This window comes from Coturnix japonica, chromosome 4, assembly GCF_001577835.2.
Source record: "Coturnix japonica isolate 7356 chromosome 4, Coturnix japonica 2.1, whole genome shotgun sequence".
In the NCBI taxonomy this organism is placed as follows: Eukaryota; Metazoa; Chordata; class Aves; order Galliformes; family Phasianidae; genus Coturnix; species Coturnix japonica.
Genome location: NC_029519.1, coordinates 17741768 through 17767845, shown reverse-complemented (window position 1 = coordinate 17767845; position 26078 = coordinate 17741768). Strand labels below are relative to the sequence as shown.

General features: G+C 40.3%; 1 protein-coding gene across 1 annotated transcript; it reads right to left on the bottom strand.

The window, feature by feature from the left end:
* Positions 1 to 545: 545 nt before the first annotated feature.
* Positions 546 to 25329, bottom strand: MND1 (meiotic nuclear divisions 1). The gene is made up of 8 exons (XM_015861014.1): positions 25208 to 25329; positions 24741 to 24806; positions 23967 to 24024; positions 22353 to 22501; positions 10815 to 10889; positions 9316 to 9430; positions 1581 to 1625; positions 546 to 821 (listed from the first exon to the last, which is right to left on the bottom strand). Exons 1-8 carry the CDS (start codon positions 25208 to 25210, stop codon positions 715 to 717), a joined length of 618 nt encoding a protein of 205 aa, XP_015716500.1. The 5' UTR covers positions 25211 to 25329; the 3' UTR covers positions 546 to 714.
* Between the last annotated feature and the right edge of the window lie 749 nt (positions 25330 to 26078).

Below are 26078 nucleotides of genomic sequence, written 5' to 3'. Positions count from 1 at the left end.
GAAGGTATAGCACATATCCTGGAGCTGTACAACAGAAACGTGGTCTCACCATCCATAGCATTGGGAGGTACAGAGCAGTATGTACAAGAGCAATACCTTCTGCCCATCTTATTGTAGCCATGTGCTGATCAGAACTAGAAAAGAGGAACAAATAAGAAGTGAAGTGCAAGTAAAAGTTCACCAAACAAGACTGAGACGCTATGAAACTGTTTGCATTTGTTGGGCTGCTTTTCTAGTATGGAATCAGAAAATGTACATAAACCCAAATAGCCCTAATATGTCACCAAACTCCTAAGCAGCTCTGGCAATAAAACAGAGAACAACTTGAAATCAAACTTGGGCCTTCCTATTCACATCCTTATTGTCTCACTGCTTCCCATTAAGGATTATATCTCTTATATGTTTTGTTATCTAGATGAGGGAAAATTTCACTCTACTCCACATTAGCCAGTGTTATTTCCACTCAATTTCAACCTGTTTAAACATAAACCCCTGGAGCTTCTAGGTCTTAGTACTATTCCCAGTTAAGTGACAGAAGAATAAAGTCCAGTTTCAGGACTGTGTTTATTAACTGTTTATTAACTTCAACAAAAACTGTAAATTAAAGGGTGGTCATTTGGTGAAAACACACTCATTCAAACACACAAATACTGCTCAGCTGGCAATTAAGTAACAAACATTGTACAACTGTGTCAGTCATCAACTGCTGAACAGCTACTCAATATAATCAAAATCTTCTGGGATTCCAAAACTCTTGTCAATTCTGCTCTCTTCAAATCCAAATTTACGCTTGGCCCAGGACTTTATTGCAAAGATGTTATCTACAAACAGAATGGAAAACATTCAGTTTTAAATGTTTAGCAAAGTATGACTTGTAGTCTCAAATGCAACTGTAGGTGAATTCTAAATAAAATATTACAGATAATGTCCTAAATAATTAAAGAAAAAAACTAATGATGTCCATATTGCTTGCTTTTTAAAATGGAAATATAAAGCCACATAGTCAAGCTAAGCAACAACAGGAAGTTGAGTTAAAGTTCCATATAAATGTCACTGCAATAAGCTTCTTCAAAACTGTGCAGCACATTTCCTGCATGTCAAAGTTGATGAATAAGGTTAAGAAATACCTACTTTGTATTATCCATCACGCGAGGGCAGAGATAAGGCTCTACAAAGCATTCTACTCTTCAGAAACAGATGAAAATTCAGAGATGAATTAAATTTTCTGAGTACCTGAAGTTATGACAGTGTCAAACCAGCCACTGCCATTCATTTCTGGTCTCTTTCTATTGAAGTTTTCCTCATCTTAAGAGATTTTAACTCAACAACAACAGAGTTGCAAAATTTAACAAGGTGTGTGAAGAATAGATCTGTTAACTACAGTTATTAGTTAAACTGAGAAAAGGTATTCCTTTTTTCAATCATGAGTGTGCAACAAATAAATAACTGGATGCTTATTGTAAGCGAGGCCTATCCTGCATCATATCTTAACAAAATCTTAAATTCCTAACAATAACTAAGTCTTTCACTCAAATTGCTCTCGTGTGAAGTTGTCCTAGGCAAAATAAATGCATACGAACCAGTCCATCTGTTGGCTGCCTCCTTGGCTACTTTGCCTGTTTGGCCTGAAAGAGAAGGGAAAAAGAAAAACAAACAAACAAACAAACAAACAAAAAAACATAAGTCAGATTTAAATAATAACAGTAGTTTCAAAACATGGAGATGTTTGGTTCTGTTTGCTTGGAGACTTAATTGTCTGTACCCAGACTGGGCCTAGATACAAAGCCTGAAGATACTAGAGGAAAATGGGACTGAAAATACTCTGCAATGCTCTCTATACGTAAGTTGTCTATCACATCAGTATGTATCAGATCAAGAAAACGATAAGAGGAACAGTTAATCACCAGAATCTGGAAACATAGCTTTGGAAAGTCCCCTGACCTTTGAGAGCCCCTTCAATTACATAAACACACTGCTCTTGCTCATTACACAGGGCTTCTCTTAGTTACCACCTTTCCCGTTTTAAATACATAATGATAAAAGCTATTGGTAGTAAAGGCAATTTACACAGCTTCCATGAGGCAAAACAGTGTCAAGTAGAGAAATCCTCTTAGATTACCTTGCTCCCACTAAAATAAGTACTAAAACAAATCAAACGGGTTGGTTTGTAACGTGGGAATTCATCAGAATCATTATGGTTCTCACACCTACACATAACTTAATTATTCTCAGTCAGTCTTGTTAGCACTCGCATGATAATATTCATTGGAATGGCCAGCATGAGATTCGTACACGAGTACTGAAAATAATGAATATATGATCAGATATCCATTGTTACTAAGGTTATACTTCAGGCAAAGTTAAATTATCTTGAAAAATTATCTAGAAAAATTATCTACTAGCACTCAGAAAAATAATATCTCAGAAAAATAATGTCTCGGTAAGTGACATGAATAATGGTTAAATGCCAGTAGAATATAGCTTCAAAAACAGTGCAGTTTCTAGCCATGGTCTACAGTTAGCTTGGACAAAGAAACATACAATTGCTCAGGTTGGAAAAGACCTTAAAGATCATCAAGTCCAAGCACAACCTAACCATTCTATTCTAACTTTAACATCCCTCTGTTAAATCATGTCCTTGAGTACCTCATCCAAATGGTTTTTAAACACATTCAGGAATGGTGACTCAACCACTGCCCTGGGGAGCCGATTCCAGTGCTTAACAACCCCTTCTGTAAAGAAGTTTTTCCTGATATCCAACAACCTATTACAAATTAAGTTAGAAAGATGGGCAAAAAAGGGAGTGGGTGGGAAGAAGGAATTTTTATACATTTACATGCATTAGAAATTCAAACTATTCCTTTCTTGACAGAGATATTCCGTATTTCCTTTGCTGACTTCTTGTTGCCACCTCCACTTTTTTGAGTTCCATAGATGGCAGCACTGACAACACACTGGCAGCACAGGGCATTCTGAACGCTGCTTCACCAAACGCTACACAGATCGAGTTAGCAGAGTAAGGGCCTTTGATGGTCCAAGCCTTGCATTCAGTGTAAGCAAGATACTGCACTCAGCACTTCTTTTGAAACTCTGTTTATAAAACTGTATCTGACTTCAAGTAACAAAGTTGCAATTGTAAAAGGTTACGATTGTATCTAAGTCCAAGGGTCTGGGGCTACAGAGTAACAGCATCCTAATGGTCAGGGTGAGCAGACTGCCTCCACAGGGCCTGCTAGGCTTCAGCAGAAACCCCCGCTTTCTGGAAGCAGCGGAACAGCCGAGCTGCACCATACAGCAGCTCTCAGCTCCTGCAGCTTGCAGTAGTCTAATGCTCAAAGCACACCCACTGTACCATACGGGGACAACACGGTGCATCATCAGCCTTCAGACGTTACTTAACACATGTTAAAATGAACACGTGCAATCGTGTTTTAGAAATGAGACTTCTATATCTATTAAAGAGAAGGCAAAGGTAGCCAACAGATGCAGGTTGGATTCACTCCGTTGAGTGATTAGAATGGCAGTGTCTGCTGATAACAGAGCTGTGGCTAGAAATGAAATCATGGTAGCAAGGGCAGGAAGCTGCAGGGGGAAAACCCACAGTGGGCAGCACCTTCAATTACTAAAATAACAGAGAAAAACAAAACAAAACAAAACCAAAAACCCACACCAAGAAAGAGCTGATTGTGTGTACTGAAAGAGTGAAAAGTTGTAATCACGCCATTCATTCCATGCACCACTTGGGATTGATCATAGAATGGCAGAGAACCGCCACGTTCCAAGTGTGGAAAGACAGTAAGTAGAGGCAGAACTACAGGACAGGGAAGGTAACATTCAAACAATCTGGACAGATGTCAAATGTCAAAAGAAGGGCTGTCCCAGGCCCCTGGAAGGGACATATCCCTCCATTACTCTGCTGACAGAAGGTTCAGGTTTGGGGAAACAAGCCTCTTGTAGTGCCTCTGGCACATGACACCTCCAGGAAATGCATTCACAAGAGGCTGGGGCAAGGTTTTATTGCTTGCAGTTTCCCATTTTACCCTTGCTGGCACGTGACAATACCATAGGGTACAGGTGTGGGTTTATCCCACTATGTGTGAAGTTGTTTAAGCCATCAGGCATACTTTATTAACAGCAACAGCAGCTATTCTGGCAAGCTGCAAGGCACCTACATGCTCCTCCCTTCCAGCCTGACCAAGCTGATGCACACAAGACAGCTTGCACTACCTCTTATCATCGAGCAAGACTGTCACTGCTGTTGCTGCAGGATGGCACTGCAGTCTGCATAACCACAAATTCCTTCATTTATGGTAAAAACTTCACTCATGTTTTTCCATCAGTTTTTGTTTTGGTTTGGTTTAGTTTTTTTTAGGGTCAGGAAACACGTTATCCATCTTCAGAAAATACAATTCCCAGTGCCTACGGACTCAGAATATAGCTATCTGAAGGCAAGATAAAAATGCCCTGTGGTCTAGCTCAATTCTTGCCTATGGTTCCACTGCAGGATCTCATCTGCCTGCTGAATCTAACACACCACACATGAAAGAGGAAAGAAAACCAGCTACTAAACAGATACGGACACTCGTCACCTGAAGACATCAGCTGCATACCTGCATCATGGCCAGCATCTTCTAGAGGTCCCTCACTCCATTACAAGAACCAAGAGGTATGAAGGAATCTGCACTTGGACCACATTATGAAAATCTTTCGTAGTTGCTTGTTGGGACTTTCAACAGTTGTGTCATGAGTATGAGTGTGTGCACAAAGAGGAGTAGAATAGACATCCCCCACCCACCTATCCCAAGTACTGATGTAATCCAATACTATGCTGCTTATGACTGCCTGTTCTCTGCAGGATCATACAGCCATCAGCCTCCCACACAGCAGGATGAAGGACATATTTACTTCCATTCATGTACATCACATCATGCACATCAGTACACTTTTCCTGCAGGATACAAGTCATCCAATTGGCTGAGCTGCACTCTTGTGTCCTAGGCTGATCAGTTCTTGGCATTTTCTAAGCAGGTAAATGGAAGCGTACATTCTCTCCTGAGCCAAATGAAAGCAACCACAGCACATACAGAAGTGCAGGGCCCAGGAACAGCATGGCCTGCATGGCCTTTTAATTTAAATGATTCTATGACTTGTGCAGAGCTAGACTGCTATGTCAGCAAAACAGGAAATACGTCATAAAAACTATACGGCTAAGGGTCAAAAAATTTTGAGCACTCCTACTAGAAGTCCCTTCCTCCCTCAAACCCAGGTATCTAGCAGAGCAGCAGGGAACTCAGGAAGCCTAGATTTTGGGAATTGAACCTTCTTATCACAGGGACAAACAAAATCAGTTATGGAAAGGAAGTACCCAGAAATGCTGAATGTCTGGAGAGAAAGTCGAAAAAACACACTCTTTATGGTCTTTAATGCTGGCAAGTGACATCCAGATAGGGATGGATGAAGGAACTGACCAAAGAGGCCAACTCGACACAAGAGTGTGTGGAACAGCAGCAAAAAACCATTTAGGGCAAACAGACTGCCCCTGGCCAGGGGTGATGTCTGGCAGCACAGAACATCAATGCAGCAATGCCTCTGTCAGATATGAGGTGGTGGTATATATCAGCTAAGAGTCAGAGCGGTCAGGTTGTGCTGCTTCTGATTCAACTCTGGAAGCCCCAGGCCACTCTCAGCATTATGCAAAACCACAGTTCCCTCCTTCCTCTCATCTGCTCCTCCTGTTGGATCTACAACTTTTCTCCTGAATGTGGTGTTGGAAATTAAAGTTCTTACTTGTGTTCCATTGTCAGTCATAAAAAAAATCTGGATGAATAAAAGAATTCCAAAAGCTTCCTGTTTCCTGTGGTTCTGTTCTCTGCCATAGGTTTTAGGGAATCACATGTCCAGTTCTGCAGGTGTACACACATATTAAGTTATGCAGTCTTTCTTTGGGAGAATCGGGGATTCTCTTTTCCACAACGCCTGTTTCCCTATGAGAATACCTTCTTGCCTTCAAAAATCAGCATCTAAGCTGAGAAACCAGGGCTCAGTCCTGCACCAACTGAAGCAGAATTAAAAGCTCAAAGAAGAAAATTACAGAATGCCTGTTTTTACTACCAATGACTGTAATACTGTGGAAAGATCTATAACTCAATGCTAAATCACACTAGTTGGCTTAAACAGCATTTCTAAGAAGCAAATAACAAGATTCCAGCACTGAACTACTGTGGCGTAATTTCACCTATCGTAATTTCACCTAAATGTATTGAGCCAAATCTTCGGCAGGTGGGAATTCACTGGAGCCATGGAGCAACACTTACGCCTCCTAGGTGGGAAAGATGGCTGTAGATATCCTGATGTGTCCCTACCTAAGGCTGGACAGCAGCACACTGACAGGCTCAGCTTCAAATACTGGTGGTGGATGTGTGACTGGAGCTGTTTAAAAAGCTTCTTGCATTTTGCAAATGCGGACATATTTTCACAACATCCTACCTATAAAATGGAACTATCCAAATATAACCACAAAACCAGACTATTCTGCAGCTTCCTCTAGTGGCCAATCCCTAAATCATGTTTCTGCTGCCATTTACTGTAGTTAATCATTTAAATACAAATGCTGAAGTTCCGTGTTCAAATGCAATAAACATGGGAAGGCAGCAAAGTTTGTACTTTAGTTCTCTAATACGAAAGCCAAGAAAATTAAGGCAGAACATTTGTTACTAATATTAAAAAGACAAGCAGCAAAGTCAGCAGAAAACAGAGTCAGTATTTAGTACTTCAGTTTGCCCCTCTCTGAATATGCATTCTAATATATTTAATTACATGGTCATGCTTGACCTTCCCATCCTAAGACTCAGGAAACAAAACAGATGTTCAGCTTTTATTTTCTTCAGATATTTACTATGAACCATCCAAATTTCATTTTGGCACTGGAATTAGTGTGTGTGCACGTGTCTTTTAATGGGCCTTAACATTGTAGGATGTAAACCTAACAAACATCACTAGGTTTGTTTCTGCAATGCTTTCTTTTTTTAGGGAAAGAACAACTAAAAAAGGCACATCACCAAATTGGGATGCTGTTGAAATCAGAAGGCAATTTGACACACCTCTAAGGCATCACAGTAAAATCAAGGCATACAAAAATACGGGATGGGCAATTAATAGAATGAAATTTTATACTGATTATCAGAGAGCTTCCCTCATGGGCTGAAGTTATTTATGGAAGGAAAGGGAAAACTCAACTGCAGGATGACAACTGTCCATTACAAAACATATTATATTGAACAATCCAGCTTTCAAAATTATGTTTTTGTAACATAACAGCCATCTCTTCTTTATGACTCAAAATGAAAATAAACAAATTTAGATTTGGTAATCCCCATGTTAATCCAACTGAAAACAATCACAAGGATTAAGTTACTGAAATTTTATAGGTCGTGGAAAATCATGTATCACTCATGCAATGTAAAAAGCATTTAAAAATCTCTGAGAAAACAACTTGGCTTATAAGGTTGCTCTGAGAAACAACAGCACTAACGTTTATGTCTAGATGACTATCTGCCACTGAATGAGATTCTTTATATCTTCTTACACTAAAACCTACAATTTCCTGCATCTTTTTTTTTTTTCCTTTGCACACTCCAGAGTCAGAGAAGCCTCTTCCCCAATCCCACCTCTCTCTTGTTTTGTTTTGTTCCGTTCTTCCATACATCACGAAATTCCATTCAGCTTTGACAAGGATATTAACTCCCCCAAAGTGACATTTCCATTTAATCATTTTTATGCTGCCAGCAACTTTAGAGAGTGCAACAATAACTGTTGAAACATGCAACAAAGCATCAACTTTTTCATTGAAGGTCAGCAACAAATTATTTTCAGAACGCTGTTGTACAAATCCCTTGGGAAGTCTACAGGTAGCCCAACAAGGCACATGTCACCAGTTCCGTTAAACGCTCACCTCTCCTTTGCAGAAGCTCACATGAAACTTCCACATGCTTTAAAGAAGAGGCTGTGCCTGGAGCAATTAGTGATTACAATTATTTCTCTCTTTTCTAGGTATCACTCCACGTGTTACCATCTACTGTTGTATATCCTACCATCCAAGCTGTAATCTGTCCCCCTGTGCCTAGTACTTAGAAACATGCTTTCAGCAACTCCTTTTTAAAAGAGAGGCTCCTAAACTCCACCGGTGCGGTGCTTAACTACAAGACTATCTATCTCAGCACTTTAAATACCTGGCACTACAAATCCCTCTGATGTCAGCATCTGCCTACAAGTATTCATTTTTACAGCTGGAGTGTGTCTGTTATTTGTCCTTGGGAGAGCGCACAGCAGAGGATTTACAGCCCAGTAACCTCAGGTCTCAAGTTTGCATATTCCCTTGCATACCACTACATCCTTAGGGAAAGATAACGTAGCTGACAAAAAATGTCATGGTCCCACTAAAGAAAGAATATCTGTTCAATTCTGGGGTGTGCTGCCAATTGTGTTTATGTTCCTGGCCTTCTCACAGCACATTTCTAAAGCTGCAGACTCTGCTGGAAGAATAAGGAAAGAGAAAGGTTCAGATTCAGTCAAAAATGTTCCCAGAAAAAGGTCTGTGCCTGTTTCTCATCACTCTGCAATGGCATTTCGGCATTACAGCAATTGAATATGCAACAGTGTTTGGGTAGCTATCTAAGAGCCTAGTAAATAAAACATTACACTAGAAGCAGAGAAAATTCAATTAAATTTCATGCATGCTTTTCATTTTTCATGTTAAGGATTAGAATATTAAGTATATTTCAGTGCTCGATTCTGCATTAAGTAATAAAAAGCCATTATTTCAGTCAGTATAAACATCTATACATAAGTTATTACACCAATGACTAAATAAAAATTAAATGCTTCTAATGAAATGTTATGTGTTAAATGAACAAAACAAAGTAAGTAGAGTGACATCTTATTGAGCCAGTATGGGACTAAAGGCAAATGGAAGCCAGTGTATGCTCTTCCTGCATGATAGGGTTCCATTTACAGAATAAGCACTGTTACAGAAACAATGGTCCCAGTATTACTTCTAATGTACCAGAATATTTCAGTGTTTCGGTTGCTTGTTAACTGCTCAGCTAATGGCAGACAAAGTACCAACTAAAGAAACTCTCACTTTATATAATATGGCAGAACATGAAAAGAAGTGGTTAGGGTACCCCTATTGCATTGCTTACAGCTTTAAAAAACAATGGCAGTTATACATTGGCTGATCTCTGCACAACAGATTTCAAGCTAAAAAGTGCAGTCTCCTCCTAAGCAAAAGTTTGCTTTGAACAATATACAACTTACGCATTTCTTCAACAACATCTGGATCACATTCCCTGTATTTTTCTATTTCTGCCTTTAACTGCTCTTTTTTCTGCCGGAGGGCGGCAAGTTCCTTCATCAGAGCTGCACGTTCTGCCTGAGGAGTCAAGGTATGTTGGGAGATGAATTAAAAATAAAAACAATACAATAAAATTATCATATAGAACATGCTTAAAAATATATATTTTAAAGCTGTTTTTACTATTGCTTTCCATCAATTAACCAATTCAGCGTCTTATACACACACAATTCACAGCAATACTCAGTGATACTGAATACAAATTGGAATGAAGAAAATTAAGGTCAAAATGGAAAATCAAAAGAACAATTTCCTACAACCTTTGAATCTGAAGCAGTTTTACAAACAACTCACTATGCTCTTGTGTTTAATGGTTAAAGGACAAGTAGAAGCACTAACCTTGTGATTAAAGACAGCATTACAGAAAAAGCTGCCATCTACATTCCCACACATCTGAAATACCAACTACATATGAGTGCTCTCATAATGTATTTTTCTCCTCGTTTGTTGCACGCCATTTAAGAGCAGTGGTCTCAAAAATACACTCAAATATTTACATTGTGAATGTATGCACTACTTCACAAGCACTTCCACAGCCAACTCAGCATAGATTCCTACTTCAACCCATATTTAAAGTCAGCCCCTATACCTGACAGAGCAACGGGATATTCAAAGAATTCCTGCTAGGGCACTGAGTAGCCTCAAACAGCCAGGCAACACCAGACAAAAACCTGACAATTTACAACCCCCACAGCAGCCTAACAGTTTGAGGTACTATCAAACTTTCGTATTCCCAGTACTTCCGCCAACAGCCTGGATTCAGCCCATCCTGCAAAAGTAGAATGGAAATCAAAGGCTTCCAGATGCTGGGGGGATATGGAGGCCATCTGCTCATAGACCAACACAGTGATCCAGACTTCTCAGGACTTTTTCCTGATGTTTACGCTGGAACCAAAGTGTTGGAAGCATCAGCAGAACAGGATTTCCAGGACCAATCGATTCTTTCAACTAGGGCAGGCCATGAGGTGGAGAAGGCCAAGCCTCCAACAGTTCACCTGGAAACCTGAGAGGCAGAGCTGTACATGAAAACTGCTTATGTTTCACTGATTATGGTCAAACCCAGAACATCTCTGTAAAACATTTTAGATTCTAAGATATGGCACTTTGCCACAGAATGCCTCAATTTTTTACTGAATGTTCAAACCAGTTTATGCTGAGCACCTCAAGGCAAATCAGCAACTCACACTTGGAGCAGCTACTTATCACTATTTTCCTAATTAGTGCATGATCAGCTAAAGGAAGACTCTAGCATTTAAGAGCATCTGATTTGTTTCTCTTCCTTCCTCACCTCCAGCACTTAGAAATCTTAATGGATTTTCAATGACTCATTACTACATGCAAACTCTGAATACTCGGATTCACTTTCCCTAATACAAGAGCCTCCCCCTGCAAACCAACTTACAGTATCTTCACGTCCAATTTTCGATTTTTCAATGCCTTTTTGTAACATCTCTTTTTTCTGATTGCTTTCTGCAAACTGGTGAAGGAAACAGAAAACAAAATCAATCCATTTCAGTGACATATATACTTAAAATACAAAAGACATACATGCACACTTATAAAAGTCCATACATAAATATTTAAATAAACACAAGTATATAAACTTCTAAATATATATATATATTAGCTTGTGTTATAACAATACATTCAAAATAAATACCAAAACACCCAAACATAAGAATTACAGGAAGCATGTGTTTTACTTCCATGCCATATAACCATGTTGCACACTGCAAAATCCTGTTTCATATCATAACCTGGCACCTCTATGCAAAGGCACCCACAACAGGGAAGCTTTGGACTAGATGATTTCTTTTCATCCTTTTCCAACTCTTTAATCTCTCCCATAGCCACTCCCTTACTGACTGGAAGCAGTGGCAATAGCTGCAAGAGCTCCACCTGCTCAGCTGCTGATACCAGCCTTCCCAAGCCTTGGTATGCCATTGGTGCTGCCCCAATCCTTTTAGTATAATGGTGTATAGAATTCTCTATGGCTCAAAGGCAAGCAAAGCCACAGCTCCTCCTGTGTTGCACTCTTAGAGTTAAGACTTCTTAAAGTCTCTTCTTAAAGCAGAGGCATCTTTCAGAGGAAGCCATATCTCACAGGGCTGGCACAGACATTGCCTGCATCACCCTGTCACTCCAGAGGAGCTACCTACCAAGACAGATCTCTCCCCATTAGCCTGCTGCCCATCTTTAACCAGGTCCACCCCGTTTAGTTGGAAGTCTTCCAGGGACACTTTGGAAGCCCTTAAGCTGAGCCAGATGTATGACACACCCCCTGTTCCTCAGGGGCTGTACCTGAGTACAGGCAGAGCTTCTTGAAATACTAAACATGAACGAGAATACAAATAATAATAATAATAATAATAAATTCTAATAAACATTTAGTTTGGAAATTAGCTACTCCATTTGAAACCAATACCACGTAAAAAAAAAAAAAAAAGGTAGCATTCTTTGTAAGTACAAACTCTGGTTTAACTTGAAGGTGTTCTGTGTATATGTCAGGTAGAAATATCAGATTAATCACCAGTATGATGGAGGTGGCTGTCAAAGCCCTCATTTCATTCTTAAAAGAAGCCAAACTCCTACTACTGGCACTGCCTACCCCCAGAAACTGTCACAAGACACCTCTGCTTCTACATTCTCATCCTACTCACTAATGATCCCACTGAATGGAAGAGCATTCCTAGACACTCCTTGCAATCCTTAGCCTTGATAATTTAACCATATTTATATTCTTGTGCAACTGAATTGGCAAGACTACACTGGTCTTTACATGAAAAACCATTTCTGCAGCACGGTCCTCTCCAGGCAGACCACATACAGTCACTTTGATTGCAAGAATTCAACCTGTTCATACAGTGCAAACAGAGCTAGTTTGGAGCCACAGCCAATTTTTACTTAAATCCATGTTCAGTGTGTATATACAGAAATACAACCATAAATGCATGAAAAAATATGAGGCAGAGATTATTGCCAAGTCTTAAAATATAGGACATAAAGGTAAATAAAGCTCCATACTGGTGCTTTCTAAGGATTAGGTCCCAGCACAACTTCAGTTCACTTGGTTCTGTGGTAAGGTTCCTTTCTTCAAAACCGCTTCCTGCTCCTGGATAAACATGCGTTCAAGCATGTGTGCGTATACACACAAATAAGGTCTGCTTTCAATAGCAATGTTTTACTTTGACTTCACTTTATATATAGAGATTACTTTAATGGCAATGAATATATATGATTTGGGAAGAAATATGCCCAGCTTTTTACTCACTGCTCTCAGTGAAAGTAACCACAGAGGCAGCATGGATCCAGTATGTGGCCTGAAGTACACCAACATCTCAATTTTGGTGAAGAGTTCAACAACAGCACTCCTGGGTTTTCCACAAAGTTCATATAAAATTAGGTGTGTTAGTATTCACATTATGCCTTACTAGATGGAAGCATACAGTTTAGAAAAGGATAAGTAGCTAGGTGAAGTTTGCTATTTGCAAGGCCCAAGTACCAGAGCACACATCATTTAGTATCTCTGAGGAAAGAATTTTGCTGCAACTAAGCTCACTTAGAAAGCAGAGATGTCAAAGAGTTTATATAGATCTACATACTACACAAGCAAAAAATAAGACAATGCTTTCCAGAACAGAGAACATAAAGTTGTTCATTTATCTGCTTTCCATATTTATAAAGCTCTTTAGGAACATGTCTGCATTCTCTAAGATGGAAGCACAAAATCTTTCAGATAGATGAAGTTAAATAGCAAAAGCTGGCTACCAGCTTTCGGTCCTCTAAATTCTAGGGCATTTAATCATGACAGAGACAGTAATGATAACCACTGAGAAATTTCTTTGCCAGTTCTAGATTCTGACCTGCATAATGTACAGAGTAGCCACACCACAAGGTTAGAAGGCCTTCCTCTGACTAAAACCAAGGATAACTTGTTTTGTACAACTTTAATGAAGATATTTTCTTTCTTCTTATACAGATTCTTTTTCTTTGTGTCCACAACTGAGATTTTCAGAATTCTTTATACAAAATAAAACAGTGTGTTAAAGTGGGTACTCCTATGACAGCAAAAGATGAGGATAAGGGAAGGAATTCTAGAAAGAGAAGAGAGATTGAAAATGCAAACAAACAGGATGAGAATGTAAAGGGCAAAGAACAGATGGCCAGGGTCCATGCAAGGAATCTGTGACAATGGGGGAAACAGGAAGGCTTGGATAACAAGGCAAGAACAGTGCTGAAAATAACTGTACATGGAAGAAGGGAAGAGAGTTATCAAGGCTAAAGGAGTCAGACAGAGGAAGGATGAAGACAAATTATGTAATACTTAACAGAGAGATAAGGGCAAGTGGCAGCTGATTGGTTATAGAAAACCAATTAAACCAGTTAAAAGAAAAACAAACAAACAAACAAAAACTCCTCACAAAACAAAACAAAAATCCCCCACCAATTTGCAAATGCTGCATATGTATGAGAGCAAAGGAGCACATCTGGCCAAATACAGTGACTCACCTTCCCACGCACCAGCTCTAGAAAGGTCTGATTGCAAAGTAGCACAGTAGTAGATGGAAGATTTCAATCCCTGGAGCAATCCTGGGATATTTTCCAAGGGAACTGAGAAATAATTGCAAGGAACATTAAGCACCCTGAGAGAAATCTGACTCCTGCCAATAGCTGTGGGATTGATCTGGAGGAAAAGCTACTTAATGCCACCCCACCATGTTTCTTAAAAGAGATATCTATCTGAGACATGAACAACCTTCTGCCACAAATGTAACTGATCAGATGTGGAAAACAGTACAGAAAGATCTATCCTGCTGTACTGGAAAGACTTACATCTCCAGCCTGTCTGTTCACACAGACCTCCTCAGAACCAACACATGATAAAGCAAATTACAAGAAAGCAGGAAAAATCCCACCTGGCAGAAAGCTGTTTAAATAAAGGATGAGGGCAAACAACACTAAATTAGTCAAGAAAAAAAAAAAAAACATCTCCATAATAGTATTGACATTGGTTGCAAAACACAGTGGCAACCTGCAAGAAGCTAACATCTGTAAAACAGAAAAGCTAAGTAGGAAACGATCCTGTTGATTCCATAGACCACTGTGGTCAGTTGACTGCCCACTAACCTGGCCAGTCCATTGATATATATATATATTTGGAACCTCCAGTTCCAAATGCCTGGAGGGACGCTCAGACTTACTTTGCAAATGTCCCTTCATGCTTAGCTGTACATTTGTGCAGCAGTTTGTGCATGTTAAGTGCCACATACCTATAACAGCTGTCTCTTCCACCCTTAGTATGGGTTCTGGTATGTGTCAAGGAACAGAGATTAGAAGTATGTAGGTAATTCATAATGCATTGTGCACGCACCATTGTCAGGGTTCCACTGTGGTAACTCAGTGATGTGCATTTCGAAGAGGAACGTTCAAACCTCACATGCAATTGCAGCAGGTTTCAATTCACTTCCTCCCTAAAATCTGCCTGATACCTCAAAGGCAGGCCCTTGCATTGGATGAGGATCAAGCTGAGGTCTTGCATGCTAACCACAAGCATTCACAGCAGCTACCCACTGCCATTATGTTCTTACAGAGCAATATGACATGTACCATTTTCTTGTGGTCTGAATACTCAACCAAAAATGGTATGAACAGCTATTACTTTTACACAACCCACAAAACTGGGGCACTGCAATTCAAGATGTCCATTTTCTAATTGTTCATAACTTTCCTAAATTATTTACTTGAGGTTTGAAGTTCTCTACACTTTGTTTCAGGCCAGAGGTAAGCACTGTGTGCTTTTAGCTTTAAGAAAAGCCGTTCAAGAGTTTTAGGGTGACATTTGTAGTTGAGGGGTATATTTCTTTCCCATGTTAAAGCCATCTCATTGCTGAAAAAATTAAGTGGAATTGACAGAAGGCATACAGAGAAAGCACTTCAAAGCATTCCTCTAGATTATAAAGAAAGATACTTAAAAAAAAGACTGATAATAGAGAGAGAGCAAGAATGCAAAGATTAACAGCCAAAGAACAATGTGAACATATTGAAAACAGATCTGCTGCGTTAAAAGAAAGGCACAGAGCTCCACTAAAGGAAATCACTCAGCAATTGCTGTTGACTGAAACAATAAAGCTTAAGAATAAAAAGGCACATCAATGTGCAGAATTGTTTCCTAAAATACTGCACAAAGCAAATACACAACTGCTTTTCACATGCTTACTTTCGAGGTTCTCCAAACACACAGAAGTAAACATCAAGCTGGCTGGTCACACTACCAGCATGCCCATGGCACAGCAGAGCACCCACAGTCAATGGCAATACTGTCACTCTGATCTCAGGTTGCACATACACTGTTTGTGCAATGCCACTTTACAGTCATCCCATACAGTGAACCAGACTGCAGCAGCAGCAGGTCCCAGGTTCACTGGGGGTTCAGTACAGGATGTTTTGCAGTTCTGGTGAAGCACAGACTAACTAAACAAAAACAATGTGTAAAAAATGAAAAATGAATGTATAATGTCTTACCCCAAGACATTACAAGTCGCCTGAGCAACATGAGACAGTAAATCACGTTTGCAGAACTTAGAGAGCGAGAGATGCACCTGGGAGACAGTCACAGCTAAAGGAACACAGGCAAGAACAAGAGCAGAGATGATAACTGTACAGAGTAAGAACATTTAACCCAGGAATCAAAGAATAGACAACAGGGTTTTCACAGTGAGAAAACGCCATAAAAGGGATTGGCAGCAGACTGTAGAAAAAAAGAGAAAACAGGGCCCTCCATATTTCTGTACCCAAAAAGTATTTTTTCTTAAACCTTGTGTTAGTGGTATACATTGTAGGTATGGAAAAATGTTCAGTATAAGAACTCTTCTCTAAATGCACGTTACAAATTTTACCATAAAAGACCTCAATTTTAATGCCATCTTTGAAGAAATCAGTTGAAAAACTTGCTGAAAGCTGGGAATAAATATCACTATCTAGAGAAAAAGCAGACTCCCAGCCCCCCAAAGAAGTTATAAATGCTATTCAAAATGAAAGACTGATGCACGGATTCTTCTGGGCAAAGAACGCCTTTTCTGAATTATCATGATATTATGCCTGTAAGTTATAATGAGTTATAATGAGTGGGTGCTTTTTCTTTTTACATTTGGATTGTACCTTACGTCAGTGACTAAAGATAGTATGAGAAACTCAAGCTAAGTAACCATTTTTTTGGAGATCTAACCAAATGGAGCTTCAGCTCTCCATACAATTGGCTGATGAAGCACTACAATGGTTAAAAAAATAAAATAAAATAAAATAAGATAAAATAAAATAAAATAAAATTCTAAAGTTAGATCTGTGTTCTCATAAGCAATGCTTATATGTTTTGCCCTACTATTCATATCGGTAATACAGGTATACTTGCCACTCCCACAAATGTAATGTTTCAAGATTCAATTTAGGCCTATAGTCCTGACTTAAACATGAGACTGAAACATCCATGGCAAGTCAGGCATGGCCCTGTTCTCAGAAGGTCCCACTGAGTATGTGAGGAGACCTTCCTACATTTGCTTTTAGGTAAGGAAAGCTGAACAGATTGGAACCTGCAACCATCCATGTACAAATCTTATATTGCAAACTGCAGCTCTTTTAAAGATCATTCATGTAGAGCAGATCACCATGCATTTAAAGTCTCTTTTAATTCAGTTTTGTTTCCATTTAGATGGAAAAATCCATTTAGATTTGCCTTAATTGTTAACAGTTACTCAGGGAAGATGTTTTGCCACAAGCTTCTGTTTTTTGCATTATTCATTTGCAGTGCCATTTGGTAAGTACCAGTAATGCAACAGAATAAAACAACATCTAGTCACAAACCAGAAAAAAATACCAAACTAAAAATGTCAACATGAAGGATGCTTGTTACTGTTCATAAGCATATTTACTATAAGCCTACAAAGTCCAAAGTGACAGTAAGCAGGTCTGTTCAAAGCAGACAGAACACTGACAAATATTTTCCCTTGGAAAGAAAAAGTAAGAAAGAAAAAATGTTCTAATTTTTTCCTGTAAGAGCTTTTAAACCTTGCTATCCTACCCAGCTGGGCCCTATACTGACAAGGCCCACAGGGTCTATGCAGAAAGTCCAAGTCTAAGCACAATATTCATCTGATAATCCCCAAACTCAAGTCCTGTGCAAAGATTAGAAAAAAACAATTCAAAACTTTACTTTGTAAACTTTTAAAGAGCCCAAGTACTACTTTGAGATATTAACAGTAATGTATGTTAATAAATTCCAGAGTGTTGACAGCGCTCTTGCATATTCACTCTACATGCTGATTTCCTATTTCTTAAGCAGTGTTCAGACAGATAACCAAGTCATCTCAAATTCCAGATACAATGAACGCTCCTTGATGGAATTACAGTGTGCTCAGTGATAATGGCAGCTGCACAACTGTGACAAGAAAGACCTTTCCCCTAAAGCCTTCCTCCTTCAAATTGACTTCATGCATTCTGGTTTTGCACTCTGGCGAATAAGCTGGTTCTGTTTCATTCCCTCCAGAACAGCAAATGCTATGAAGTGAGACTTAAAATAGAATTACATATAGTATTTTTATTTCTGCACGGATAAAAAATTTCTGAATTAAATATTTATCAACCAACAAGATTTTAAGGTCAGACTTCCAATTAATTAAAATCACTCTCTCACGTCCCCATCAAACCCTGCTTTGAAAGGCAGTATTACTTCTGCCTTATCCCCAGGATGGATGCTCCCAGCCTTGCAAAAAAGGTGAACCTGCACACCTGCAAACATCAAGGAACTTTTCCCAGGATGTGTCAATGTGCTGTTCTGCCTCTCACCCTGGCCTTGGCAACTGTGGGACTTGGCTGGATGTGCAGGCAAACGGCTGCATCTCTGCCAGATTCGACAAGGTTTTTGGAAAGGGAGCTCCACGTTTATTCCCAATATCTTTGCACTTCAGATCAACAGTTCCACTGAAGTAACAGGACTGCATGTCAGCAGCCAGCACACAGGCCTCTTCAAAAAAGGAAAGGTAAATGGTCTGATGACGTTACCTAAAAAAAATAAATCATAAAAGCTGTATTTTTCCTGCTTTACATATGTGTGTGTGTGTATATATATACATATCTCAGAGCATAGTAATAACATATTCTTTTTAATGGGGCGACATTCTTCCTTCAAACCTATTTTATAATCCTTGCAGTTACTACAGAGCCAGCTTTAAATAAAAAAATAAAAGGTCTTCAACCATGCCAGTTTCAGCTTATGCACATCAAGGGGGTGGGAAAGGAAAACTTACACTTCACAGTTTCCAACAATCTAGCTACACATTAACATCTAGGAAAAGGAAAAGCATGAAATTCTGCTAATGAGCACCAAATTATGAGGTTGCTTAATTCTAAAAGAAGCCTCCAGAGCACCATATTTTTAGAAGTCTGCCATGACAGCATTAACTAAGCATACCCTGCAGGGCTTTGTAGCACACCATTGAACATAATCCAGAAGGCTCTAATGAGTTACAGCATTAGAAGAGTATTTTCTGCTAGATACTTTAAGACTTAATAAATTCAGAATCATTTCAAGACATTAAAATTTTTAAAGTGCAAGATGCAAACAGGTAGCAAAAAAGCTGAACTGCTTCAAATAAAAGTTTATTAGCATCTTCCAGGAGACCCATTCAGGGAAACAGCGGTACAGACTCAGCAAATGAATGAGCATAGCCATAATCAACATATTGGCTGTTTAAACAATGCTGATTCTCAGCCATTTGAATTTGGGATACTACAGCTCCCACTGGATGATATGAAGATGAAAAGCAATACACGCTATACCAGCTCCACAGCTGGATGCTTCTTTATGTGTCTAGAAAATGTATAGGTCTGTGAAAGCCTACAGGCTGAAAATAGAGGGAAGTCATTCCAATCGTCTCTGTTGGGAGAGTCATCACTATTAAGGGGAAAAAAAAAAAAAGAAAAAACAGTAATGCAAGCCAGAAGGTATCAGAATCATCCAGAGGGGCTGGGACTGTCACAGTGTCCGGGCCAGTTCAAGGAAGGATAAAAAAATAAACAAGTAGAAAGCTAAATTGGATACCCTGAAATACAAGGAGAAAAGAAAACTCAGCATGCATATGAAAAGACTACCAAAGCTGCTTAGTCAGCACACTGGGATAATGCATATATATCGCAATGGGCATTAAAGAGACAACAATTAGACTTATTTTTCCTGGAAAGACAAATAGTATACATTCTGCAAACCAATAAAACAAAATTATAAGCACATATCTTACAGAAAAACATCTAGATAAATAATTCCTAAAATAAATCATATCTATTAGTTACAAAAGTACCAAAGCAACTCCCTGGTGAGACTCAGTTCAGCACCGAGGCCTCCAAGCCAGCAGCTCTGAGCACTTGTACATCATGCAGCCTGGAACCCATCTCATATTTGTGTGGAGGAACATGGACAACCTGAGCAGACGCTCAGGCAGAAAGAATCATAGAATGGCTAAGGTTGGAAGGAACCAACCTCAGCTCTCCTCAGCAGGAGCAGCATCAATAACAGCATGCTGTTAAACTTGGCCTTACAAAGCCTAGCAACAGAAAGGAAGGACCCATAAGAAAGCAGCACTGTGAGAAACAAGGTAAATTGCAGCAGCTGGCAATAAAACAGTGAAATGAACTTTTCTGAGCTGACGAGCGAAATGAACCATTACAAAACCATCCTGAGAAAACACAGTAAACTGCTTGCTTCCCCAAGCTACTGAATTACAGTACTTGCAGTACTGCCAACAGTTACACTGACAACAGAAATATCTTCACAGAAGAAAAAATGCAAACAGGCATTAACTCACCTTACCTAAACCAGACAATACCATCGTCAGGCAGCAGAATCACCCATAGATGATCTTACTGCTTACACTGCATAGACCATGCTCCTTATTAGTAGACCTACTAGCAATTTTGACCCGTTGAGCTATGCAAAACAAGAAATGCAGCAGAAGCCACATGAAACAAAGATATTTGAGGTCTCTGCTTTTCAGGAAGACAGGAAAACCCAACGCTTGGTTAAAGAGAAGCACTAACTTCATGATCCTGATGAATCAAAACAGGACTTGCCATGTGTGTCAGTTCAGGGGGTTGCACCCCTCTTCAAACACCTGCCCCATCAAAGCAAGTTGAAAAACAAAAAACAAAAAAGCTATGCCAAAAGAAATCAATACAATCAATGTCTTTAATTGCCATATGTCTGCACGAGGGGATCACACTGAAGAGGTAACAAGAGGCAACCAGATTTAGAAGCCCTTCAGGAAATCTCTGTGTGTTCACATGAAGAAGAATACAAATACAAAATACATACAATTCAGACTCAGATGGAATATTTCATCATCTTGTAAAACTGGTCAGAGCACTGTTCATTTGAAAAAGCCACTCTTGCTGTGTCGGGACAAGTTCAGCGAGCGGAAACCTTTTTCTCAGATACCATTTCCATTCTCATCAGAAAAGTAATGTATTGAATAAAAGTACTTTTAAGGATTCACAGCATGGTTTAAAGTGAACTCGTTAAGGCCACATGTCAGGAGTAAGGCTTGGTTTGCAATAGGATCTGGTATCAAAACTTATGACAGGAACTGCTTCAGTTTGACAAAAACTGTTCATATCAGCAACTCAACGCCAAGTCAACAGAATTTGACCTTCTGTATAAGAAAAATGAAACTTCACAGGAGTAGGAATGAGTGCATGGGTAACACCAGTCAATAAAAATGAATATTTTTATTCTGGAGTCTTCCTCTGTGCCTGAAAATGATACCATCTTACCCAGATGACCAGAGGAAGTTTTTGGCCACAGGGTACAGTTTATGTCCATGATACTAACAGACCATCTGAGATGCTGAGACAGTTTCTCAAAGCAGGGGAACCGTGAACATGAAATCACGGACTCAATAATGTTGGAGGGCCACAGCAGCTATCTCCAGCAAAACTCAGCAGCTCATCCAAAGCAGCTGCCTGAAACGCTGTCAACAAACAGATCCAGCTAGCAACAACTGGAGGCATGGCTTTCAGCAACGATTCCTCTCTACTGCCATAGACACCTGAAAGAATCACCAGCTCTCTTTCCATTTAGTAACAAAAGAGATTTACAGTGTCAGCATAGCCTGGGATAGCTGATGAGGTGACCTCTCAGCTGTTCACACTACGCTCAACATACAAATAAGGAACTTCAGTTACTTCATTATCACATTGATCATGGCTGATGAGTTCTCTCAGTGAAATGGCTTCACAGTCACAAAATACTGCGTATGTTTTCCAACTCCAATTAAGAGCCGCGTTCAAAAAACTAGCAAAGAAGCAGACCAAAAGAACAGCAGTGTGGCAACAAAAGGTGTCTTGCTCTTTTGCAGAAGACTGTGAGCAATTTGTTCTTCTCTCCTAATAAAAGTGCAATATTGGATTGCAAAAGTCTTCCCTAATTAAGCTATCAATAAGAGCAGATGTGTAGGAACTACAGTGATAAGTAGAAAACACAGCCACATTTCCTTGGGATATCCATTTCACACCTCTCACAGCTTTTAGATCATTACCACATGATGGCCTACACTACGTACAACACATAAAAGCATACGTTGCCTAATGATTTAGAGGAAGTCCTTAAATGATGTTGCGCATCACGAATAGCACGTTTTCAGCAGCAAGTGGCAAAAACAAAGTTTCCTTAAGCCCCAGGAAAAATGGATTCCAAAATTCTTCCAAGGTGCTATCAAGATAACAAGAAAGAATGCCCCATCACATTTGGCAAATGTTTCCTGCAGTAAACTCTGCACCATGTGTATGTGCACATATGCAAGTATGAAGAGTAAGTGATATGAGCAGGAGTGACAAAAGGGTATAAGAATTAAACAAGTCCATTCAGGAAACAAGCACTTTCCTTAAGTAGAATTACCTGAGTCTGTAATTCTTCTAATTTACGCTTCCTGGCATGAAGAGCTTTACTTGGGAAAGCCCAGAAGTAATTGGAAGTTCCGATTCTGTCAGTGTCCACCATGCCGTCATCAACTAAGCTTTGCAGAACCTCTTTAACTGACATGGAAGCTAATAGAAGCAAAAGTATGAGATTAGATCTGCACAGCACCTCCTTAGAACCGTAGAGAATTATTAATATTATAAGACATCATCTACCTGTCTGAATATTTCAATACAGTGTCAGCCAGCTGGAAGATTTCAGGAGGACATTGTGCTTGATACTCCACTTCAAAGCACAAATCCCTCTGAAATCGGTGGCTTCAACATACAGGCTGCTGCTCTTTAGTGCAGTCTGCTACAGGATGCTTGTAAACTGCTCATAACTATCATAAAATGTATAATTTTACAGCACAATGCCATAACAAATTCATGAGAAGGCACTTGAACAGTTGTCCTGCAATCTTAACTGTAATAACCATTAACCTACAATTGCTTGATTAGGAATGTAATTGCATTTTGCTTTGCAGCATTTACCAAAGCAATAAACAGCAGAAGGGGCACAAAGACCATCTGCCTATGGGCTCATGAGGGTTAGATTTGACATTAGGTTATATTCAGTTCCAATACAGAAAGTCACTTGCAATGATAGTTATGTGCAGTAATTGTTTCTCCACTGTCTACCAAACATGCAGTACAATCCAGCATTTAAAAAATTACACCAGTTCAACAAGCAAAGTACTAGATACTATCATCCAAAAGCAGAGCAAACCTAAATACCTTCAAGATGTGAGTTTTCAGTGTCTGACATCCAATTACAAGCCTAAGGGAGATACCTGACCAGAAACATCCCATCCTCTGGAAGCTATAGACTGTATGCCAATATAGGGGCACTTCCACAGACTAAGTTTCTCTTCCCAGAAGAAACCACTCTACTGGTGTGGCTAAATGCCTCCACATTCACAGGCAGGATGAATCTGGACTCTTCAAAGGTACAAAGGGTGTTAGAAACTCTATCTTTTAAAACATGAAATTCCTTTGCTTACACCATTTTGCATTTTCTTCCTACAAATTGCAACTAAATGGATGCAAGAGGTATTTTGACAAACCAATCACAGTTCTGAAGATGCTGTTGAGCATCTCTGCTGGCTGCTGATGTAACATGAATCTGGCAAAGCATTGTTTTTCAACGTGCCCGTGGTTCTTTCAACAAACATGTGCATTCCTTACTCTCACAGTGCCACAGTGACATGCTCATCAAGGACAGTGGCAACCACACAAACACTGCACTTCTTCCCACCTTTATCACTGAACACAAAGGAAAACAGAATGAAGGACACACAAAGCAACTCAACAGCATTAAGGTAAATCACCTTGGACCTAATCCAAAGCCAATGGATTTTTTTTTTCTCTTTCACTGAAAAGACTTCTCCTCTACTGCTATCCAGCCATACTGGGGGGAGGGGGGGAATTCAACAGAACCATGGCATTTTAAGATATATGTGACATTATAGACATATCTCTGTATCCTCTATTCTCTGTCTGAGTACACACACTGATTTCATAGAATGAGAGTTCATGGAAGGTAAGCACTTACTAATCCCTTTGTCTTTTGAAGCAATCTTCTCTATATCCTTCAACTGGAACACATCTTTCTGCATAAAAAAAACCATAAAAGACACTTCAGCTTCAAACAACAGCATCCGCTCAGCCCATGCAGCTTTTACACTACACTGATGCCAACAAAAGCAAGTAGGAAACACTCTTTATATTTTGCTGTGAAAATATGCTGCATATCCCTCAGTAGAATTAGAAGATTCTGCAAAGTGATAAAGGATACCAAAGGAAAGAGCTTCTGACTATAACATCACAGAACTTTGTCTAAAGTTAGAGTGAAAACCCCTTGGCACACTGAGCCAAGGTTAGGTTGTCCGTGCTGGATACACTGCTTTACTCAAACACTCAAGGGTCACAATAACATTTTAAAAGGTGAGATGCTGTGTTTTATGCACGTCACCAGTATATCCATAGCCCTGCTTTTGGATCTCCAGGTTTCTTCCCTCCATCCGTACTGATCTTTTTAATGCTGGGATTTCTCCCACCTCTGAAACTTCATGACCTCTCATGATAACAGGCTTGGCATGCAAAGATGTGGCTCCAAGAAGAAAGAGCACAATGAGCAGCTTCACACCACCACTAAGCAGCCACCTGAGCTGACACTGCATGAACCCAGTGCTGTAATTTATACACAGGTGACAGAGGGCATGGAGGAGAAGCTGGACGTGCACAGTGCCTTTACAGCAGGCAGGAGTAAATGGGACTGTCTTCCCATTGAGAATAAACGCAGGGCAACTCTCAGCAAGACACTTACTGTCTCAAAAAAGATCTCCATCATTCGAGCTCTCTTCTCCTCAAAGCTCAGTCCTTTTTTCTTGGACTGGAACAAGAGAAAAACAAACAAACATATTCTACCACTCGCAGAATTAATGTTTGCTGGAAATTCCTATCCCATTAGCTCTAAATTAGCTGTGTCCCCTTACAGAGCCTTACTGCTAAGCCCAGCTCCCACTGCAGCACACAGAGCCTGAGTTCCCAGCCTGGACCTTCATCGCACCTAACCCAGCTCCAGTCCCACCGTGTGCTGGATACGCCACTGGGAAATGCCGTAAAGTACATTCAGATGCGGAGCATCGCTACTTATTCTGCCGTAATGGCCGCCGGGCCCCGGCCCGGGTCCAGGCCTGTCCCCACATCCCTCGGTGGTCCCCGGCCCCCCCTGCGGCCCCCAGCCCCTCGCTAACAGGGGGCAGGGAAGGGCCCCACCGCCGCCCTGCTTACCATGGCGGCCTCCGGGAGCCAGTTTGATTTCGGCGCCACCCGGAGGGGACAGGCCGCCTGCGCGGCTCCAGCGACACCTGGTGTCAGCTCCTCTGCGGTACCGGGAGCGAGCGGCAGGACACGTGGTGACGGGGGGAAGCGGCTTCCGGGTGCTTTGTAAATGGCTGGTTTTGGAATGTATGAAAAATAAGTGTTTTGAAAGGCAATGGAAGGCGAAAAGGTTAAACACCCATGGGACTGGCAGCAAAACAGTGCTGCACTGAAGTTCAAGGCTGGAGAACAAGAAGGTCCAAGAGGAAGCTGGCCATTTACTGTACAGGTTTCCTGGTATTCTCTATTTCCGGCATTCTCTACTCTTGGCGTCTTGCTTACCTGCATGTCTGATTTTGCCCCGTGGCAAAGAACCTCTGCTGTAATAATACAGGGAACAGAAGACATTTCTGGCCAGTCAGTGAGAACTCACACTCATTTCTTGAAGGATTCAGCTGTAGAGAGCTCAGCAGTGACAAAGCCATCGTGCTGCATTAGCCTGGAGAAAAGAAGGCTGTGGGGTGACCTCATTGCAGCATTTCAGTACCTGAAGGGAACTTATAATCAGGAGGGGAATAAACTATTTGAAAGGGCCAATAATAGCAGGACAAGGGGAAATAGTTTTATGTTGATAGAGGTAAGATTTAGGTTGGATGTTAGGGGGAAGTTCTTTACTAGGAGAGTGGTGAGGTTCTGGAACAGGCTGCCCAGGGATGTTGTGGATGCCCCATCCATTGAGGTGTTCACGGCCAGGTTGGATGGGGCCCTGGGCAACCTGATCTAGTAAATGTGTATGTTTGGTGGCCCGGCCAGGCAGGGGGGTTGGAGCTTCATGATCCTT